The sequence below is a fragment of the Mustela erminea genome, chromosome X (assembly GCF_009829155.1).
Source record: "Mustela erminea isolate mMusErm1 chromosome X, mMusErm1.Pri, whole genome shotgun sequence".
NCBI lineage: Eukaryota > Metazoa > Chordata > Mammalia > Carnivora > Mustelidae > Mustela > Mustela erminea.
Window position 1 is genome coordinate 109653159 of NC_045635.1, and position 20219 is coordinate 109673377.

A 20219-nucleotide genomic window follows, 5' to 3' on the forward strand; every position below is an offset into this window, starting at 1 on the left:
TACAGTTACTACTTTGGGTTTGGGTTGAGTTGTCAAAAAGATAGTGACATTTTCAGACTGTGATTCTAACAGAATGCTGAATAGTCCACAATTCTAACTGGGTGTTGTAATATCCAATGCATCTCTGAGCTGATTGCGTAGTTTCAGAAACACTTACAGGTTTAGACACGTTCTGAACAATAACAGAGTTCTGTGAAGACTTAGATTCGGGATGAAATCTAGGCAAGGCAGCCACTGGATTTGATGTTGGATCTTTGTAGTGTTGACTTGTAGGCTTGAACGGATCAGTAACACCTGCATTTTAAAATGACAGAACATATTGAGTATTTTTCTATACAACCAATTTTGTTAAAATCTTTCACTTTAAAATTAAAATGGTATAATACTATACCTTGAGTGACTGTCTCATTCTTTATTCCCTTTGAAGATGAGCTGGGGTTACCTCTGTTCAAAATATCTATAAAAAAATGTTTATTTTAAAACTCATTATTTTAGTTAAGTGTAAATTAAAATAAAAAACTTTCGAAAAATATATCCACATACATCTAATAATTTAAGTATATTTCTTTCTCTTAATGGTGACCCCAGATCAAACCCTTCCCTAATTCCCATGCTACAGTCATACCCCTAAAAGTCTAGAAGTTTCATTATGGATGAGCTGGTCACATTATCTGTACCACTCCTCTTGAGTTCTGAGAGGAACACTATTGAAGACTGCAGACTACATTTAATCTAGAGTTTACTAGAGTATCTCAAATCTACTACTATACCAAAAGTCAATCTGAGTCTGACATGACCCTATGAATCAGTGTTCACTCCTGTAGCCATGTCAACCCATAACTTCTGGATTATTGAGAAATAAAATAAAAATTTGGAAGAGTAGAGATTCGCCTAAAATTGCTAATCAGGAAAAGGTACAAACATTTTAAAAATCCCATAAAACCTCAAAAACTTTTCCTTTAACCCCTCCTGGTAGAAAAGAAACAGATCTCATAGAATAATTCTATAAAGTAAAGGGTCACACAAAAGTAGGGTTGTTTTATGATAATGGAAATTCAGTTCTCTAAGACGAGGCACTACAGAAGTTTTCTAGGAGAAAAATCTGCTCAAACAACTTGATGTTTTCATTCAGAATTTAAAGTATTTACTCAAGCCATTAAAGAGTTAAACCTATAGTACTTTTTGGTGACTGTAGTCTATCAAACACAACTTTTTACCATCCCCCAACTTGATATGGTTCTATATAAATATTTAGCTCATGTTCCATATGACAGAAGAATTTTATGGCTCACACATAAAACAGCAATAAAATCACATAGATTTTGAGTTAATTTAGAAATTTCACTGGGGTCAACTTTCTTTTTATAGAATCACTTAAAACTAATACACATTATTCTAGTTGAGTACTATTAACCATTATCTGCAGTTGATATAAACCCAACTTGAATTGCCATGCTTTCAGTAAGATGATCTGAATAATAATTTTCAAATATCATAATATTTTGAGATAAAAATAATCACAGTAAATAAGAAACAATAATTATAATATTCTATTCCACTATCAGCAACAAACATGCCAACATATTTACCTCATTTTATAACTGAAGTGACATTCCACTTAGCACCTCTCAATTTGCCATAGGAAATGATATTGAGAATTAAATTATTCTAGCTCTGATAAAACTGAACAGAAGTGCTATCGTAAGTCTAGAGTTAAGAGATGCAAGAACAGGGCTTTCAAGAAATTAAAAACTCATCTCTTAACCACAATATAATGCACTGCCATGGTAGGTAAGAAAACACTGGTATGCTGGGTACATTCTTTGCTAAATTCTCCTGGCTTAAAAGAAGTAAATATAATGAAAAGGAATCTATTTCCTCTTTCTCTGCTGAAATTCAGTATGTTGTTCCTTTGCAGAAGAATCTAACAATCTACACAATTACTGGACATGTTCTGCTAGAAAGGTAGTATAGTGTAAAACACTACATGTAGTGTAAGACACTACATTTACATCAAGTGTAAAATGTGCACTTTGCACATTTTTATTAGACATTTTAACAAGTGTCATCAGTATCATCAATATTATCACAATGGCAATTCTAACTCTAACTGAAATCTAACAATCTACAAAATTACTGGACATGTTCTGCCTGAAAGCCATGAGGATTTAGTGTGCTAACTGCCTGTGTTGTACAAGCGTAGTGGCTCAAGACCAGACCCTCCTTGCTTCATGAATATAATCAGGAGTCGTTGGAAGATGGGTGTGGCCAGAAACTATACCCCATGTTGGTATACTAGAGACTGTATAATCATGCAGTGCCTGTTCATTTTGTAGCCACGATTCAAGATGACACTGTGATGAGGCAGTTGCCTAGATGTGAGAACCCCCATCAGAGACTAACACAAGCCAATTTACTATTCTAATATTTTAAGCAAAGCATTCCAAACATTTCCTTTTCTAGGTGTGTTTGGACTTAAGGAAGAAAGACAAAAATTAACAAACAGGTGAATAGGCTACTTAGCCCTCCTAAAACTTAAGATTTCCAATTTCAGAAGGCCTATAATGCTGATATGGTAATCTTAACCTTTAGTTAACTTAGTTAACATTTCCCTTTTCTCTCAAATGATATTTTAACCTCTCACTTTCCTCAAGTCCCCAACCACATCCTCCCTGTGAGTCTCACAAATTCTTACTGACCTATATGCTCCAGCTCCTTGCAGAATAACAAGGACATATAAGATGGCCCACAGGTTTTTCTATTAGAAACAGCAACTTATAAAACTTTACTTGGCTGAAATAAATGCTTACTTGAAATGGCTGGTTTTGAACTTGATATCTCTCCAACAAAAATCAGCTCATCATCATCATCATCTTCATCCAGAATTTCTTCTACTTTTTTCTGCCATGGTTCCAGCTCTTCTTCCTCACATTCCATAAAGAGTTCTGCCATTTTTGAGTTATCTAATTTCCGAAAGAAAAGAAACCCACCTTATTTTTTTTAAATAACTTCTTTGCAATGCATAGTACGATATTTAAGGTATACTTTAATATCTTAATTTTAATTACTGAATTGATATTTGCAGTCAGCACATGGTAGCAAAAGTAAGAAACTCAACTCAATCTCTAAGATCTAAACTAGTACAACTAAGCTAGCTGGCTAAGTAAGAGAAAACAGTAGTTATTAGGAGTTTCCAATAAATTTTAAGAATAACCAAATCGAATAAAAACTTGAAACATAAAAAAAGAATAATCAAGCCAAGGAAAGAATACTCAATGGGAAAAAGACAGACTCCTCAACAAATGGTGTTGGGAAAACTGGACAGCAATATGCCAAAGAATGAAACTGGACCACTTTCTTTTTTAAAAAAAATCGTATTTATTGATATGACAGAGAGAGAGAGAGCGCGTGCACGCACAGACAGAGAGAATAAGAGGAGAAGGAGGCTCCCTGCTGAGCAGGAAGACAATGCAGGGTTCGATCCCAGGTCCCTGGGATAACAACTTGAGCTGAAAGCAGCGGCTTAGCTGACTGAGCCACCCAGGCACCCCAGAACCTGCACCACTTTCTTACACCACACACAAAAATAAATTCAAAATGGATGAAAGATGCGAGACAGGAGGCCATTAAAATTCTAGAGGAGAGCACAGTAATATCTTTGACATCATTTTGTAGCAATTTCTTACTACATATATCTCCTGAGGCAAGGGAAACAAAAGCAAAAATAAACTACTGGGATGTCATCAAATTAAAAGCTTCTACAGGGTAAAGGAAACAACAAAACTAAAAGGCAACTATGGAACGGGAGAAGATATTTGCAAATGAAATATTGATAAAGGGTTAGTACGCAAAATCTATATAAAAAACCGGTAAGACCCAAAAAACGATCCAATTAAAAAATGGACAAAAGATATGAATAGAGGGGTGCCTGGGTGGCTCAGTCGGTTAAGTGTCTGCCATCAGCGCAGGTCATGTTCCCAGGGTCCTGGAATTGAGCTCTACACTGGGCTCTCTGCTCAGCAGGAAGCCCGCTTCTCCCTCTTCCTCTGCCTGCCGCTTTGCCTACTTGTGTTCCCTATCAAATAAATAAAATCTTTAAAAAAGACATAAATAGATATTTTTCCAAAGAAGACATACACAGAAGGCCAACAGACACACAAAACATGCTCAACATTACTGATCATTTAAGAAATACAAATGAAAACTACAATGAGATTATCATCTCACGTCTGTCAGAGGGCTAAAATCAAGAACACAAGAAACAACAGGTGTTGGTGAGGATGTTGAGAAAGGGTAACCTTCCTGTACTGTTGGTGGGAATGCAAACTGGCGTGGCCACTCTGGAAAACAGTATGGAGTTTCCTCAAAAGTTAAAAATAGAACTACTCCATGATCCAGCAGTTGCACTACTAGGTATTTACCCAAAGGATATAAAAATACTAATTCAAAAGAATACACGCACCCATGTGTTTATAGCAGCTTATCTACAAGAGCCAAATTATGGAGGCAGCCCAGATGTCCATCGACGGATGAATGGATGAAGAAAAGGTGGTATGTGTATACAATGGAATATTACTCAGCCATAAAAAGAATTGAATCTTGCCATTTGCAACAATGTGGATGGAGCTAGAGAGTATTATGCTAAGTGAAATAAGTCAGAGAAAGACAAACACCATATGATTTCACTTACATGTAGAATTTAAGAAGCAAAACAAATGAGCACAGGGGAAAAAAGAGAGAGAGAGGCAAACCAAGAAAGAGACTCCTAACTATCGAGAACAAATTGAGGGCTCCCAGAGCTGGGGGCAAGAAATGATGGTTGAAATAGGTGATGGGGATTAAGGAGTACACTTGTGATGAGCCCCAGGTGTTTTGTTGAAGTGCTGAATCCCTATATTATAAACCTGAAACTAATATTACATTGTATATTAACTGGAATTCAAATAAAAACTTAAAAAAGAATAAATACATCCAATCAAAAGGAGTTTCAATTTTATGAGCAGCATATGATTATATCTATTAAAGGATTGTACCTAACTGTAACTGAAAAACCCATAAACTTTTACATTAACAAAAAGGAGATAAGCTAAGAATAAGAGGCAACAGGTTGGAGATACATTAGAAAAACTGAACTAGATCATAAACACCAGGCACAGAGCAAAGCAGGGATGAAGTGCAAGAATGAAAATAGAGGACTGAAGGGAGGCTTTTTCCATCCCAGGAAGATTAGGCATTTCTTACCTGAAGAAACTAAGCAAAGAACATACTGTGAATACCACCAGCCTATTAGTGCTGACCAAGCACTCAGAGTTCCGAGGAAGCATTTCAGTGCTTCCTAAATATGGATAGACAACCACTGAATACCAGAAATAGGACTAAACCTCCAATGTTTAAGACCAAAACAATAAAACAAATATAGCACAGAATGCAAAAGTTATTAGAATGTAACTAGCACTTTTAGAGAAATGAATGTTAAGTTATAAAAAGCATAAATGTTATAAAAAGTAACATTCAGAAAATAAAAAGTTTAAAAATAAGACAAAAGTCAGTAAAAGAAAAACCCAAAAACCCAAATGCCAAAGTTGAGTAACTGTCCCATAAGTGGAACTAAAAGACAAAAAATATACAAACACGAAACAGATGAGATTAGAAATCAATTTCAAAGGTACAGTTCAGGGGCGCCTGGGTGGCTCAGTTGGTTAAGCCTCTGCCTTCGGCTCAGGTCATGATCTCAGGGTCCTGGGATGGAGCCCCGAGTCAGGCTCTCTGCTCAGCAGGGAGCCTGCTTCCCTCCCCTCTCTGCCTGCCTCTCTGCCTACTTGTGATCTCCGTCAAATAAATAAATAAAATCTTAAAAAAAAAAAAAAGGTACAGGGACATTTGGGTGGCTCAGTTTGTTAAGCAGCTGCCTTTGGCTCAGGTCATAATCCCAGAGTCCTGGGATGGAGTCCCACATCTGGCTCCTGGCTCAGCAGGGAGCCTGCTTCTCCCTCTCACTCTGCCTGCTGCTCTCCCTGCTTATACTCTCCCTCTCTGTTAAATGAATAAATAAAATCTTTAAAAAAAAAAAGAAAGGTACAATACACCTAATAAAAGCTCCAGAATAATTATAAAGAAAAAGGAAAGGGAATGTAATCAAAGGAAAAATACAAAAGAAATTTCTAGTTCTAAAGGACATAAATGTCCAGATTGAAAAGTTCTTCCAGGACCCAGCACAAAAATCAAGAAAAAAATCTACAGTAGAGGAATATTTCATGAGACTTGAGAATGTTGGGAGAGGAAAACTAACCTAAAATCAGCAAAAGAGACAGAGATAGAGAGATAGAAAGAGTCAGAATAATGCTTTCAAAAGTATTAGTGAAAATAATTTTCATTTTAGAATTCTATACCCCCTAGCCAAGGTTTTTTTTCTTTTTTTTTTTTTTAAGAATTTATTTATTTATTTGACAGAGAGAGAGAGAGAGAGAGAGATATCACAAGTAGGTGGAGAGGTAGGCAGAGAGAGAGAGAGGAGGAAGCAGGCTCCCTGCTAAGCAGAGAGCCCGATGTGGGGCTAGATTGCAGGACCCTGACATCATGACCTGAGCCGTAGGCAGAGACTTTAACCCACTGAGCCACCCTGACGCCCCCAGCCAAGGTTTTCATCAAGCATGAAGTACATATTCTTTCATCAAAAATAAAGATCACCAACATCATGCAAAATCTACCCCATTCACTCTTTCATTCTTAGGAAGAATCCACCAAAATATGGGACTTAAGAAGGAGGAAGATACAGAATGCAGAAAACATGACATTCAATACAATAAAAAGACCAAGGAAGGTCCCAGGATAATAGCTGTTCAGTAGGTCTAGATAACCAGCCAGAGCAGAGCAAGAGAACATTACTCCCAGGAGAAATGTCTCCAGGAGATCACAGACAGACACACACACACAGACACACACACATTCAAAAATTAAAATGTTAGATTATCTGACAAGTTTTACCATGTAGAAAAATTGAGTAAAGAGGCTACAGAAGGGTGTAAGAAGACTTGGCTATAGGCTTTAATAAAATTTAGCAAATTTAGTCAACATAAAATAAAATTTTTTAGTCAATAAAAAATAAAATAAAATTTAGCAAATTTTTAAAAAATTAAAAGTCTAAATATCTGGGTATACACAAAAAAGAGAAAAAGGGAATGTATTCATATTAACAACATAGTACTATACTCATCAGTGAACAATACTTATTATGGTCATTATAATAAAAACACTTAATATGATTTAAAACTGAGAAATAAATGCAGTGGGAGATGCGTGGAGGGAGGCGTAAGCGTAAGAGAACGAAAATCATCATTTTCTGTTGATAGAAAAATTGTTAGATAATGGCGAAAAAATGATGACTTACAGCAGTATGTGTATATGTCTTAAAAAAAGATATATGGAGGGGTACCTGGGTGGCTCAATTGGTTGAGCATCTGCCCCTGGCACAGGTTGTGATCCCAGGGTCCTGGAATTGAGCCCCACATCAGGCCTCCCTGTTGAGTGGGTAGTCTGCTTCTCCCTCTGCCTCTCCCCCTCTCCCCGCTTGTGCTCACTCTCTCAAATAAATAAAATCTTTTTTATAAGATTTAATTTATTTATTTGACAGAGATCACAAGTAGGCAGAGAGGCAGGCAGAGACAGAGAGAGGGAAGCAGGCTCCCTGCCAAGCAGAGAACCTGACATGGGGCTTGATTCCAGGACCCTGAGAAGATGACCTGAGTCGAAGGCAGAGGCTCAACCCACTGAGCCACCCAGATGCCCCTCAAATAAATAAAATCTTAAAAAAAATTTTTTTAAATTAGAAATATGAAAATAATTATTAGAAAAGAAAACTAAACTATCAAAAGTGAATTCCTTGCAAAAACAGGGGGTAACAGGCCCAGAACACATGCATACCACTCTCTCTCACTCTTATCCTTCAAATAACTGTGGTTATGCAACTTTATAACTTTCAGATTATTTTTTTAAACTATGCATGTATTGTTCTGCTTTTAAAAAAGCATTGCGGGGGGGGCTTGTGCCTGAGTGGCTAGTTGGTTAGGCACCTGCCTTCAGCTCAGGTCATGATCCCAGGGTCCTGGGATTGAACCCGAGGTCAGATTCCCTGCTCACTGGGGAGTCTGTTTCTCCCTCTTCCTTTGCCCCTTTCCCACTTGTGCTCACACATTCTCTCTCTCTCTACAATAAATAGAATCTTAAAAAAAGTATTAAGGTAGCCCCTAAATTAATATAGTAGCAATGGGAATGGATACAAGTGGTACTCGATACGTGGAGTGAGATGTGGATGGAGGAAAAACTAAAACAAAACAAAACAAAATAATAATTCCAGGATTCTGGCTTAGACAATAATCATCTGTTTTTTTTTTTTAGACAAAAGCATCTTTATTTTTTAAATGCAATCATTTCTAAAGGTAATTTTACTAGATTAAATGTCATTTAACAATGATTTGGGGATGGCTTACAAAAGAAACACCATAACAAATAGGCAACTCTTCTTTAAAATTATTTAAATTTAATTTTGTCTATATAGGGATGCCAAAATAATTTCTTGCCATAATGCTGTTTAGTGGTCTACTGATAAGTAGACATAAAACAAAACAAAACAAAAAACTTTTCACCCTTCCAAATGTAACCAGTTTATGAACTTTCTTTTCTAACTTTGCTTCAAAAACACATATACAGAATGGTCTAAGTCAAATAATTAAGAGAGTAACTCACAGTTATCATTTGCATATTCTGAATACCTGAAGACACCATCCTCATTGTATCCCCTTTCTTTGTAGTGTTTACTCTATCTAAAATATTCTTCCCCCTTACAGTATACTGTCCACGTTATTCAAGTATGGTAGGAGCATGGACTTGGCATCAAATTGAATAGTTCAAATCTTTATTGCACCGTTTCTCATCATGTGACTCTAGAGAAATTACTTGGATCTTGTTTTCTCACCTCTAATCTAGGTACAATATTTACCTAATAGAAGTGGCAACGTAGAATGAGAAAAATGTCATATAAGGTACCTAACCTAACCTCCAGCAAATACTCAACAAAATCTTAATTCCCAACTTGGTTCAGTTACAACTTCCTCAATAAACCAGTAGACCATATTTTTCTTCCTCCTTTTACTACTTTGGTATTCTATGCAACTCAGTTCAAGATTTACTATATATGATTTCAAACTGCTCACTATTTCTTAATATGTATTTTTTTAAGTCAGCTCCACACCTAATGTGGAGTTTGAGCTCATGACCCTGAGACTGAGTCAGATGCTCTACCCACTGAGCTACCCAGGCACCCCTCTTAATGTTTATTTCTTTACTGTACATGTCTAACTCCAAAGTAAGATCCAAAGTCAGAGTGAAGAACTTATTTTCTTCTTCTTTTGTATCTCCTCCTATACAGAGTAGTCTACTGGATAAGCATCAGCACTTAACATGATAAACCATGAATTAAGAAACAAGGCAGTGAGGCAATGCCAAATTTTATAAAAAATGAGGGACACTCATGTATACAGATAATAAAAAAATAATTTGTATCCCTGTTGATACCATATCTGACCCATAGATCTTCCTCATTCTTTTTAACAAGGTACTATCATTGTCAATATATTCAAGTAAGATTGTTGAGTAAAAAAATTTTTAAAGGCACATAATAGCATATATAGTATGGTCTTACTTAGAAATTTTTTGACTATGCATAGAAAAAAGTTTGTTGGTGGGGGTATAGATAACTGGGTGATGGGCATTAAGAATCACATGATGTGATGAGCACTGGGTGTTACACTGAACCGATGAATCACTGAACACTATATCAAAAACCAATGACGTACTCTACCTTGACTAATTAAATTTAAATTTTAAAAAAAGAATAAAAAGAAAAAAAATTTGTGATTATATACACCAAACCAGTAACAGTAGTTATCTCTGGAGATCAGGAAGAAACACTTCATTCTACATTACTGAGATTTTTATTGTATATTCTTCTTTTTTACTACAAGCAAGTATTAACTTAATTTGTTTTTTTTAATTAAGTGTTATTTTTAAATATACATACTTCTGTTTCTTTTACCTTTTCTCATGAGGCAAGGTCATCAGTACAAAAGTCATGCATACTAGTACCATTTGCAGCAGCAGTACTTACTTTTTGATTGAAAAGGGCTGTCGTCATCCATCAAGTTGCAGAGTCACCTAGGCACTAACAAATGACAGCAATCAATTTTATGAGTTACTTTAACACCAAATATTGAAATGTGAAACTTGGGATTCAGAAATCTTCTGGTTCTAATTTTGATCTCAGCAAACTCACCATATGACTCCAGAGAAGAGCAAATTAAGTCTTAATTTTCTGCCCTATAAAATAAAGATACTACTATTAGGGTGGATTTGTTAAAAGTATTCATATTTAATCATTTTCTCCTACAAAAAGCTTATCTTTTGAGTTTGATATGTTTGATACACATATGCTAATAACTTTACCTAATTGTAAATGAAAATGTAGTAAATAAAATGCTGAATGTATTAAGCATTTATTATTTGAAGAAGTCTGATGGATTATTAAATTACAAATAAGTTTTGAAAAGCACCTCTGTGTAAATATGAGTAATCACCCTGTACTACATGTTTTAGTCAATCTCAATTTTGACATGCTAAATGACATTACTCTTTAACCATGACTTATTATCCATATTTCAGAAATAAATGTAATTATTACAAGAAAAACACATATAAAACACTTCTGGTTTATGTATTTTTATTTCTTATTAACACTAACTGTAAGGAATAGAAAATTAATTGGATAAACTTCATCATAGATTAATTCATTAAAAAATAGTTACTCATTGAAGTGATATGCTCAGTTTTAGAAGGAAAAATTAAGATGAATAATTCACAGTCTTTGCATTCAGATGGTTACAGTCTAATATATCTACAGTTTTTGGGCTTTTAAAAAAAAGCTGTTGTATTAAACATTATCAAAAATTGTGTTTTGAATTGCTTTCTTTAAAGCAGGAATTTGTGTTCTGAATTCTCATACATGCATATTATTTACATTCAAAATAAATGTGCTTTAAAAAATTATTTCAGTTATAAAACAAAAATGTAAAAAATTAGTCATCAGAAATCTAAAGTATTAGGATGAACAGAGCTGAGTATTCACATTTGTCTTTATTTTCAGACTGATAAAAGCAAGCTTTCTTGCTTTTTTCTATTCCAAATTATTTGGGCTGAATTAGACCAAAGGAAAAAACCTATTTTAACTCCAGAAGATGTTATTGGTATGAATGCTTGAATTACTATCATAAGGGTCTCAAGTGAATTCTGTACTTAAGTAAATTTCCCCAGTTCTGTCTGAGGTTTGACTATTCAAATCTCTTTTTACTCAATTATTTGAATAGAAATCTAAACCAAATTAAGGTAATGCATATGTCAAGTAGATAAATACATGTCAATTCCTGCTTAGCATTAAAGACCTACTGCTACCAGGAACACAATTTTTTTAAAGAGTCACAACTACATAGCCTATGGAGACTCAGGTATAACACTTTTATTAAATGCTCATAAAAATATCTACTAGCACAAATAGTCTAAAATCATTATGAAACATAAAAGCAGTTTACATAAACAACTCATATTCACTGTCTATGACTGCAGAGATGGATTTTGAGGCCTGTAACAGCCACCAAGGAACTGCAATTGGTACATTTACAAACACTCCAAAAAGTCAGAAATCCCCAGATGCCATTAGAACCATAACTTCATCTAAACCTGCACTATCCAATAAAGTATTCAAGCCCTCCAAAACTATCACCACACATACAAAAAAATCTCTCAAGTCATAATTTCAGAGTTTTGGTAACAGTGCAAGGAATTATATGGGAGATTTAAGTCGTCTCTCAAAGAAATGGAATACACAGCAAAAGGTGCAGTGAGGATCTTAGAGCTTCCGTAATATCAGCTCCAGAGGGTCTCTAGGTTCTGCAACTCAGAGCTGGCACCAAGATAGGCATATTTGCAAAAGAGGCAAAGAACTCTCCACACTTCAGCTGTTGACTCAGGTAGGAATACTACGTCCATATTTAATACACTGTTCCTATGGGGGAAAAAATGAATTCTAAGTAACTAACAAAAGACCTCTTGGAATACAATCGAGTTTTTGGAGACTGCCTGTATAAATGGTTATAATTACTATTTAGATATTTTTGGCTTCAGTTTCTATATACTTAAAATTCACCTACCTTTTAAGAGTTCAAATCTACAAAATTTTCAAAAAACGTTAATAGATTAAAATAGTTAAGTGGTAAATTGTATATTATGTGCATTTCATGCCTACTAGGATGGCTGTGATCAAAAAGGCAGATAATAACAAGTGTTGGCAAGGATATGGAGAAATTGGAACCCTCATACAACTGCTGGTGGGAATATGAAATGGTGCAGACACTGTGGAAAATACTTTGGCAGTCACTCACAAAGTTAAACATAGTTACCATATGACACAGCAATTCCACTCCAAGTAAGAGAGAATTGAAAACATATGCCCATACAAAAACTTGTACACCGGAATGTGTGTAGCAGCATTATTTATAATAGCCAAAAAGTGGAAACAACCCACACACCCAACTGATGAATGGATAAACAAAATATGATATACTTATACAATGGAATAATATTCAGTCATAAAAGGAGTAAAATACTCATATATAGCATAGGTGAACCTTGAAACATACTAAGTGAAAAGAAGCCAGTCAAAAAGACCATGTATTGCATGACTGCATTTACATGAAATGTCAAGAAATGGCAAATTCATAAAGACAGAAAGTACAGTAGTGGTTGCTTAGGGCTGGGACTGTTGGGGGGGAAGTGGGGAGTGACTCCTAGTGGATATGGGGTTTCTTTTGGGAATTGACCATGGTGATGGTTACATGCCACTGTGAATATACTAAAACCATTAAACTGTATACTTCATATGGCTGAATTAGAGGTTATGTGAATTTTTAAAGATTTACTTATTTATTTTAGAGAGGGAGTGTGGGAGCTGGGGGGAGAGGGGCAGAGAGAGAGGGAGAGAGAGATAATCTCAATCAGACTCCCCACTGAGCATGGAGCCCAATGCTGGGCTCGATCCCAGGACCCTGAGATCATAACCTGAGCTGAAATCAAGTCAGAAGCCTAACCAACTGAGCCACCCAGGGGCCCCTATTACATGAATTTTATCTTAATAAAGTTAATAAACTTAATAAAGTTAAGAAAATAATACGCTGGTAGGATATAAGCCTGTCAGTGATGGAGTCACTATGTGGAGAAAGAAATGTCCAAGAGAGAAACCAACAAAGAAAATAGAAAAGCTGTAAGATTCTGGAGTAGAGAAAGAGAGGGCAAGGTAGGGAGATATTCAAATTCTGATAATACCATTTAAATACCTGAAGCTAGCCATTCTTGAAGTAAATTAACTATTAGACTTTTCAGTTAACAGGAGAAATAACTGGCACCTGGGTGGCTCAGTTGGTTAAGCGTCTGCTTTTGGCTCAGGTCATGATCCCAGGGTCCTGGGATGGAGCCCCACATTGGGCTCCGTGGTCAGCAGAAGCCTGCTTCTCCCTCTCCCACTCCCCCTGCTTGTGTTCCTTCTCTCTGTGTCTCTCTCTGTCAAATAAATAAATAAAATCTTTAAAAAAAAGATTTTATTTATTTATTTGACAGAGAGAAATCACAAGTAGATGGAGAGGCAGGCAGAGAGAGAGAGAGGGAAGCAGGCTCCCTGCCGAGCAGAGAGCCCGATGCGGGACTCGATCCCAGGACCCCGAGGTCATGACCTGAGCCGAAGGCAGCGGCTTAACCCACTGAGCCACCCAGGCGCCCCAATAAATAAAATCTTTAAAAAATTTTTTAAAAAGAGAAGGAATAATTGTTCATTTTTTGGTTTTATCTACCTTGAGCAAGGTTTCTAGTACTTGCATTTGAGAGTAATAACACACTTACCAGTGGCTTATTACCCCCATATTTTTCAAACTAATAGACCTCTGGGGAAAAGATATATTGTAGATGGTGCAAGAGAGCTCTATCTAAAGCAATATATTGTTTTGCTATCTAAAAACTTCCAAATATACAATACAATCTTATTAACTGTAATCACCATGATACACATTACATCTCCAGGGCTTATATTGCTGGAAGTTTGTAACTTTTGGCCATCTTCACCAAATTCGCCCATCCCTAATCCCCAGCTCTGGCAAGCACAAATGTGTTCTCTGTATCTGTAAGTTCCTTTTTTTTTTTCTTAAAGATTCCATATATGAGATCCTACAGTATTTGTCTTTGTATGATTTATTTCACTTAGCATAAAGCCCTCAAGGTCCATGCATGTCATGAATGGCAGGATTTCCTTCCTCTTTATGGCTGAATAAGAGTCCCTTTTATATTTATACACCAAATTTTCTTTATTCATTCATCCAATGATGGACACTTTGATTGTTTCCATATCTTGGCTATTGTAAAAAAAAATGCTGCAATGAACATGAGGATGCAAACATAATTTTGAGTTAGTGTTTTCATTTCCTTCAGATAAACAGGCAGAAGAGGAAACTGTTGGATCACATCAGTACTGCTGTTTTTGTCTGTCTTTACTACTGCATTTTCATCAAGTACTATCACTTTTACTGCTGCTGGTTATTAACAAACTAAAGAACATAGGAAGACAATATCTAAATGATGCATCTTCACTAAATTGACAAATGATAGTATGGCTAGCTATAAAAATGATGGTATTTAAAAGATTCAAATAGAAAAATCTTGCCATTGTTTAGATAGGTATGAAAATGCAATAAAAGTAGGCAGTGACTTTGTTTCATCAAAAGGTATTATTCACTCAATATATTAGAAAGTTGATTCAAATAGCATCGATTTGATTATATTTTTATGATTGAGTAAGAGCTCTAGAAATACTTTAAACATTTTAAGTAGGAAGATGTTTATGAAAATGTTTTCTTATAACAGAAATTAATTGCTACAGTACTCAAATGCAAGAAACACTGCATTACACCTTGAATCCTTAGACAATTACATTGACATCTAAATAATTCAAACTCTCAAAACAGGTTTTGGGAACAAATCACATATAATTTAGAAGGAAAACCTAGGCTCACCATTTCGTTTCTTTGTTTATTGTGGGAATTACTTTTTTGAAAGTCTGAACACATGAAGTCCTGGCATATTTTGAGAAGATATTTCTTTAATAACTCTATTTTCCCCTTATTTTATTTAGGTTTTCAATTTTTTTCTCTGTCGACGTCCAGATTTCATCTATTTGTGGAAAGTAGCTAGTTGGCACTATGACTAACGTTCATTAGAATAATACTTTGCAAAGACTGCTTATATTTTAAAACATTTTCTATTATGTTAGTTTTTTGGGTGGGGTGCTATAAAATTTACTTTCTGCAAAGTAATTTTTATATCATAGTCAAGGTAAAGAATTTACCTACAAGAATATGTTTTGTTGCACATCATATATAAAAGGCATAATCTGCAGAAAAGACAAATTGGCTTTTCAAAGCCAAATTAACTATAAATATTTTATATAAGTTTCATAAGATACTCATAAACACTAATAACTAAAGTAACCTCAGGAAGTATTATTAATTACTTCACATTTTATAGGAATAAAACTTATCCAATACGGAAAATGTCAAGTAAGAGTAGAGTACGATGATGAAAACACATGACATAGCGGCTGAATAACTGGGAATTTTGAATCTACCATTTTCTGATTGCCAAACCTATAGGATGTTTAATCAACCTTTCTGAGCTTAGTTTTACTACCTATAAAGTAAAAACAGCAGTATCTTCCTTGCAGCACTATTAGGAAGATTAAATAAAGCACAAGAAAAATTATTTACATTATTTTATTCAACTTTTCCTTCTTTACTGGAACTCGTATTACAAGTTGATGAATATAAACATTAAAAGAAAACGAAATTCTAGTTCATATAAAGAACTGTTAAAGGGTCCCTGGTGGCTCAGTTGATTGAGCGACTGCCTTCAGCTCAGATCATGATCCCTGAATCCTGGGATCAAGTCCCATATCAGGCTTCTAGCTCCTCTGGAAGTCTTCTTCTCCCTCGGACCTCCCCTCTCATGCGCTCCCACTCTGTCTCTCTCTCTCTCAAATAAATAAATAAAATCTTTAAAAAACCCAACGAACTGTTAAGATACTGTCACCAATAACGTATACTAGATCAGTAGTTCTCAAGTTTTTTGGTCTCAGGATGTCTCAGGACCTCTTTGCATTCTTAAAACTTGAAGACACCCCCCCCAAAAAAACCAACCAACCAACCAACCAAACAAACAAAAAAACCTTGAAGACTCAAATGAGCTTGCTTATATAGATTATATCTATTGATACTTACCGTATTAGAAATTGAAAATGAGAAAAAATTAAATATGTATTAATTTATCTAAAGTAGTAATAAGCCCATTACATGTTCATATAAATATTTTTAATGAAAATAACTATTCTAAAATAAAAAATTTAATGAAAAAAGTGGCACTGATATACATTTTGTAAATGTCTTTAATATCTGTTTAATAAAAGATAGCTGAATTCTTTTATCAGCTTCCAAAATGTATCTTTTCCAAATATACACAAAGATGTACACCATGTTTCAATCCTTATTAAATTTTTAGTAAAGTTGATTTCACTTTTTTTATGTAAATTATTTGTAAAAGGACTTAAAATATAAAAAATAAAATAAAAATGGTCCACTTTATCTAGATGATAGTGATCACTATTTTCCTTGACATATTGTGGGTTAATAAAACCACTCCTTAAAAGAAAACTGCTTTGCAGAGAATGAATCAAAAACACATTTTTGATACAAATTACGGAGTAAACCACGTCTTCCTGAGTCATTATTTAAAACCTTATGAAAACCAAACATTTTCAAGTCCCTCTCTGAAGCGGGAGGACAGAAAAAATATTCAGGGTAATATATTTAATTAGTGAATATATCATAAATATCTCTGTTCTTTGAAAAGTTACTTTTGAAATAACAAACTGTTTTCAATATGTTTCCTATATCCAGTCACTAAAACTATGGATTACTTTCTATTCACAAAACACACTTTTCATCTAAATATTTTTCCTGTGCAATCAGTGTAACAGCAGCAACAACAATTTTTTTTTTGGTATGGTTCTAAATGTCCTCTTGAATAAAGAAAACAAAGAGAAGCAAGAATACTTAATTATATACTCTTTCCACTTAACTCTTCTTTTTTACTAAGAAAGCTGGTGCTGGGTAGTAAAACACTGGGCTGAAGAAATCAGACTGGTGTAGAAAACTTAAGTGAGGAAAATGGGTTAACAGGGAAGCTGAAATTTGGAGCCCTTCAACATCACAACTTTTTCTGATGGAAAACTGGGCTATTGGAAGAATGGGCTATTCTTCAACATTTCAACCTGGCTGGAAATAATAATGATATCATTTAAACACTAAAAAGTTGAAAAGATGTGAAGATCTTAAAATGAAAATATAAAGGAAAGGGGAATTGAAGAATATCTTTTTTTTAAGGTAAAGTGTCATTGCTTATTCTCTCTGACCACCTCATTCCCATGAGAATTGGGGCATGATACAGTGAACTGAGCATTGGAGAAGTCAGAAGATCTAGGTTCAAGAACTGGTTCTATCACTTCCTAACCAAGTGGCCTCAGGGAAAGTCTTCTCCTCGAGGCTGTGTTCTCACCTTCTAAACAGTTCTACCAACACTCCACAGCTCACCTCAAAAGGAACGATTATCAATGAATATACAAATGAAAAACGCAATTACAGTGGAATTTGTACCGATGTTAAAGCACCATGGCACACAGCCCTAACTTAATTTTATATGCAAACCAGTTCCCTCATAAACCCAAGTGAAGTTTCTGCTTAAGTAGACAGATTGAGTTTTTACAGTAACCCCCCAAACAGGACATCTCACAAATGCTAAGAGACTTCTGTAGTTTGAAACTCTATTTCTTGGTTTCAATTTTATTTTTAATGGCACAAAACCACATTAAAATTCAGTCCACACTTGAAAACAATAAAGGCAAAATTTAAGTTCACAGATTAAAAAAAAAAAACAAACTAAAAAATCTTTGCAAACAAAGACAATCCTTTGGATGAAGATCTCCTGTGCTTGAAGAAGCTGGCTCACTTGACATTTTCTTCTATGATTTCTCCTTTAAAAAACACTTATACTGAGATAACAAGAGGAACTCCCTGTGTCTAGAAAAGGATAAAACCCCCAAATGAAATAATTTTTCCATCTCAGAAAAACACGCAAAGCTCACTGTTAAAAATTTGTGCATCTAACTCCATGTTTCTCCTTAGAGCTCCTCTCTCCTAGACAATAACTGAATGGAGCACGATTTCTACAACGAGCAGCACAGTCCCTTTGGCAAGAACAAGGGTATCAGCACTGAATGACCAGTAATCTGGATGGGGGAACCGGGACTGAAAGGAGGGGCCCAAGGGGCCCAGAAGCCAGAAAGTTCGGAACCTTCTCTGGTCTCTTAAGACCGAAGAGACTTGAGGGTGGGCGGGTCTCTCCAAACATTGGTATCAAATATACAAAAGACCAAAGGGAGTTGCCTCCAGAAAGAAAAGCCAAAACCAGGCTAAGGACTGACAGACACGCAGGCCCTGAGTGGTGAGGAGGCAGCGGCGGCGGCCCGCCCGGCCAACGGCCTGAGAAGGCCCCCAAATCCTGAGAGGGCCGCCAAACCCTGCCGCCGAGCAGCTACCTTCCGAGATTCTCCTCCCCCCCGCCCCCGCCCCGCCGGGGCTGGCTCAAGATGGTGGCCCACCCGCCACCGCGCCAAGTTCGTCCCCTCCCCCGCTCCCTGGGCGATCCTAGCAACACACGCCGGCATCCGGACCCTCAACCTGCCCCCCTCAGAGCCAAGCCGGCGCCGCCACCCTCAGAGCTATGCCGCCACAGCCTTGTGGCAGAGCCGCTGCCGGCTTCAGCGAGAATCAGGCGGGGGCGGGGGGATCACTTACCGTGAGCAGAGCAGGTCGCCGTGACTGGGACTCGAAGGAGGAGGAGAAAGAGGAGGAGGAAAGGGAGGAGCGCGAAGACGCTAGGCGGCGGCCACAGAAATAGTGGCGGCTGCGGCGACTCCCAGCGCGGAATGAGCGCCTCAGACCAAGGCAAAAGTATATAACTACGCGCACTGCCTCATGGGTAGACGCCAACTCCTCCCCGCCCCTGCACATCCGGGTTTCTTTTCTAACCGACGACGGAGGGCGGTGCGGCCATGTGCATGGTCTTACACTTTCTCGAAGGCAGAGGCACTCTGGCTGTGCGCTCTAGGCCACCAGCCGTAGGGGGAGGGCTAGGGTAAGGGTCTCACGCTGATGCGGATCTCCTTAGTGAATTCATTGTTCAACCTGAGTTGCAATCTTGAAATTTGGCCTGCATACCATGAAAATGTGAATTCCAGGTCTTCCTTGTGTGTAGGAGATAGGAACACCAATAAAAAGAAGTACTGTACCTGAGAGGCAAAGACATAAACTTGATGAGTAAAAGGGAACAAAAGTCAGATTATTTAAATTATTGGTTAATTTCACCAAATTTCTTTTAAATAATATAGCTTTGCATCTCTTTGTTATTCTTGTCATATAAAAGTCTAGAATAGTTATTAAAATGTTAAGAAAATATACATCAACAAGAAAAACATCCGTCAAGATACCACTTGCACATTTTCTAAACATGTATATTCTGAAGAGTAAAAAAGTTTCTTCTCCCAATAGACCTTCAAAAGTTCTATGGCACCAGTAGTCCCGCTCTCAAGTTACCCAGACTTCAAATCTTCCTTCAGTAGTTCCTTAACACACACAAGTTCAGTCAGTCACTGAATCCTACCAATTCTTCTATTTGGGTTAGTTTCTTCTTCCTCATCTATACTGCCCTTTGCTACCGGTCCTGAAAATAATCTTTACAGGAAAAGACAGAGTAATCAAAATAACAAGTATGGAAAGTTAAAAATTCTTGTCAAAAATCAGTTGACTGTAAATGCAAAGATTTATTTCTGGGATCCCAATTCTATTCCAATGACATTTATGCTTGTCTTTATAACAGTACTGTACTATCTTGATTACTGTAGCTATTTTTTAAAAAGATTTCATTTATTTATTTGACAGAGAGAGAGGGAGATCAGAAGTAGGCAG

The 20219-nt window shown here is 36.3% G+C and overlaps 1 protein-coding gene across 4 annotated transcripts in view; it reads right to left on the reverse strand.

The window, feature by feature from the left end:
• ZNF280C (zinc finger protein 280C) overlaps positions 1 to 19207 on the reverse strand; it is a 64273-nt gene extending 45066 nt beyond the window's left edge. The window contains exons 1-6 of one of the 4 annotated variants that reach the window (XR_004282535.1): positions 19050 to 19207; positions 10328 to 10371; positions 10163 to 10216; positions 2811 to 2963; positions 392 to 457; positions 158 to 294 (exon numbers count right to left, since the gene is read on the reverse strand). Coding sequence is in view for 3 of the 4 variants with exons in the window: in XM_032330655.1 (XP_032186546.1) it covers positions 158 to 294; positions 392 to 457; positions 2811 to 2963; positions 10163 to 10193 (387 nt within the window). In the remaining variant the exon portion in view is untranslated. Of the gene's footprint in view, positions 1 to 157; positions 295 to 391; positions 458 to 2810; positions 2964 to 10162; positions 10217 to 10327; positions 10372 to 16020; positions 16061 to 19049 lie in introns of those variants that run through there. The other 3 variants (XM_032330655.1, XM_032330653.1, XM_032330654.1) reach the window with 3 other exon arrangements.
• Between the last annotated feature and the right edge of the window lie 1012 nt (positions 19208 to 20219).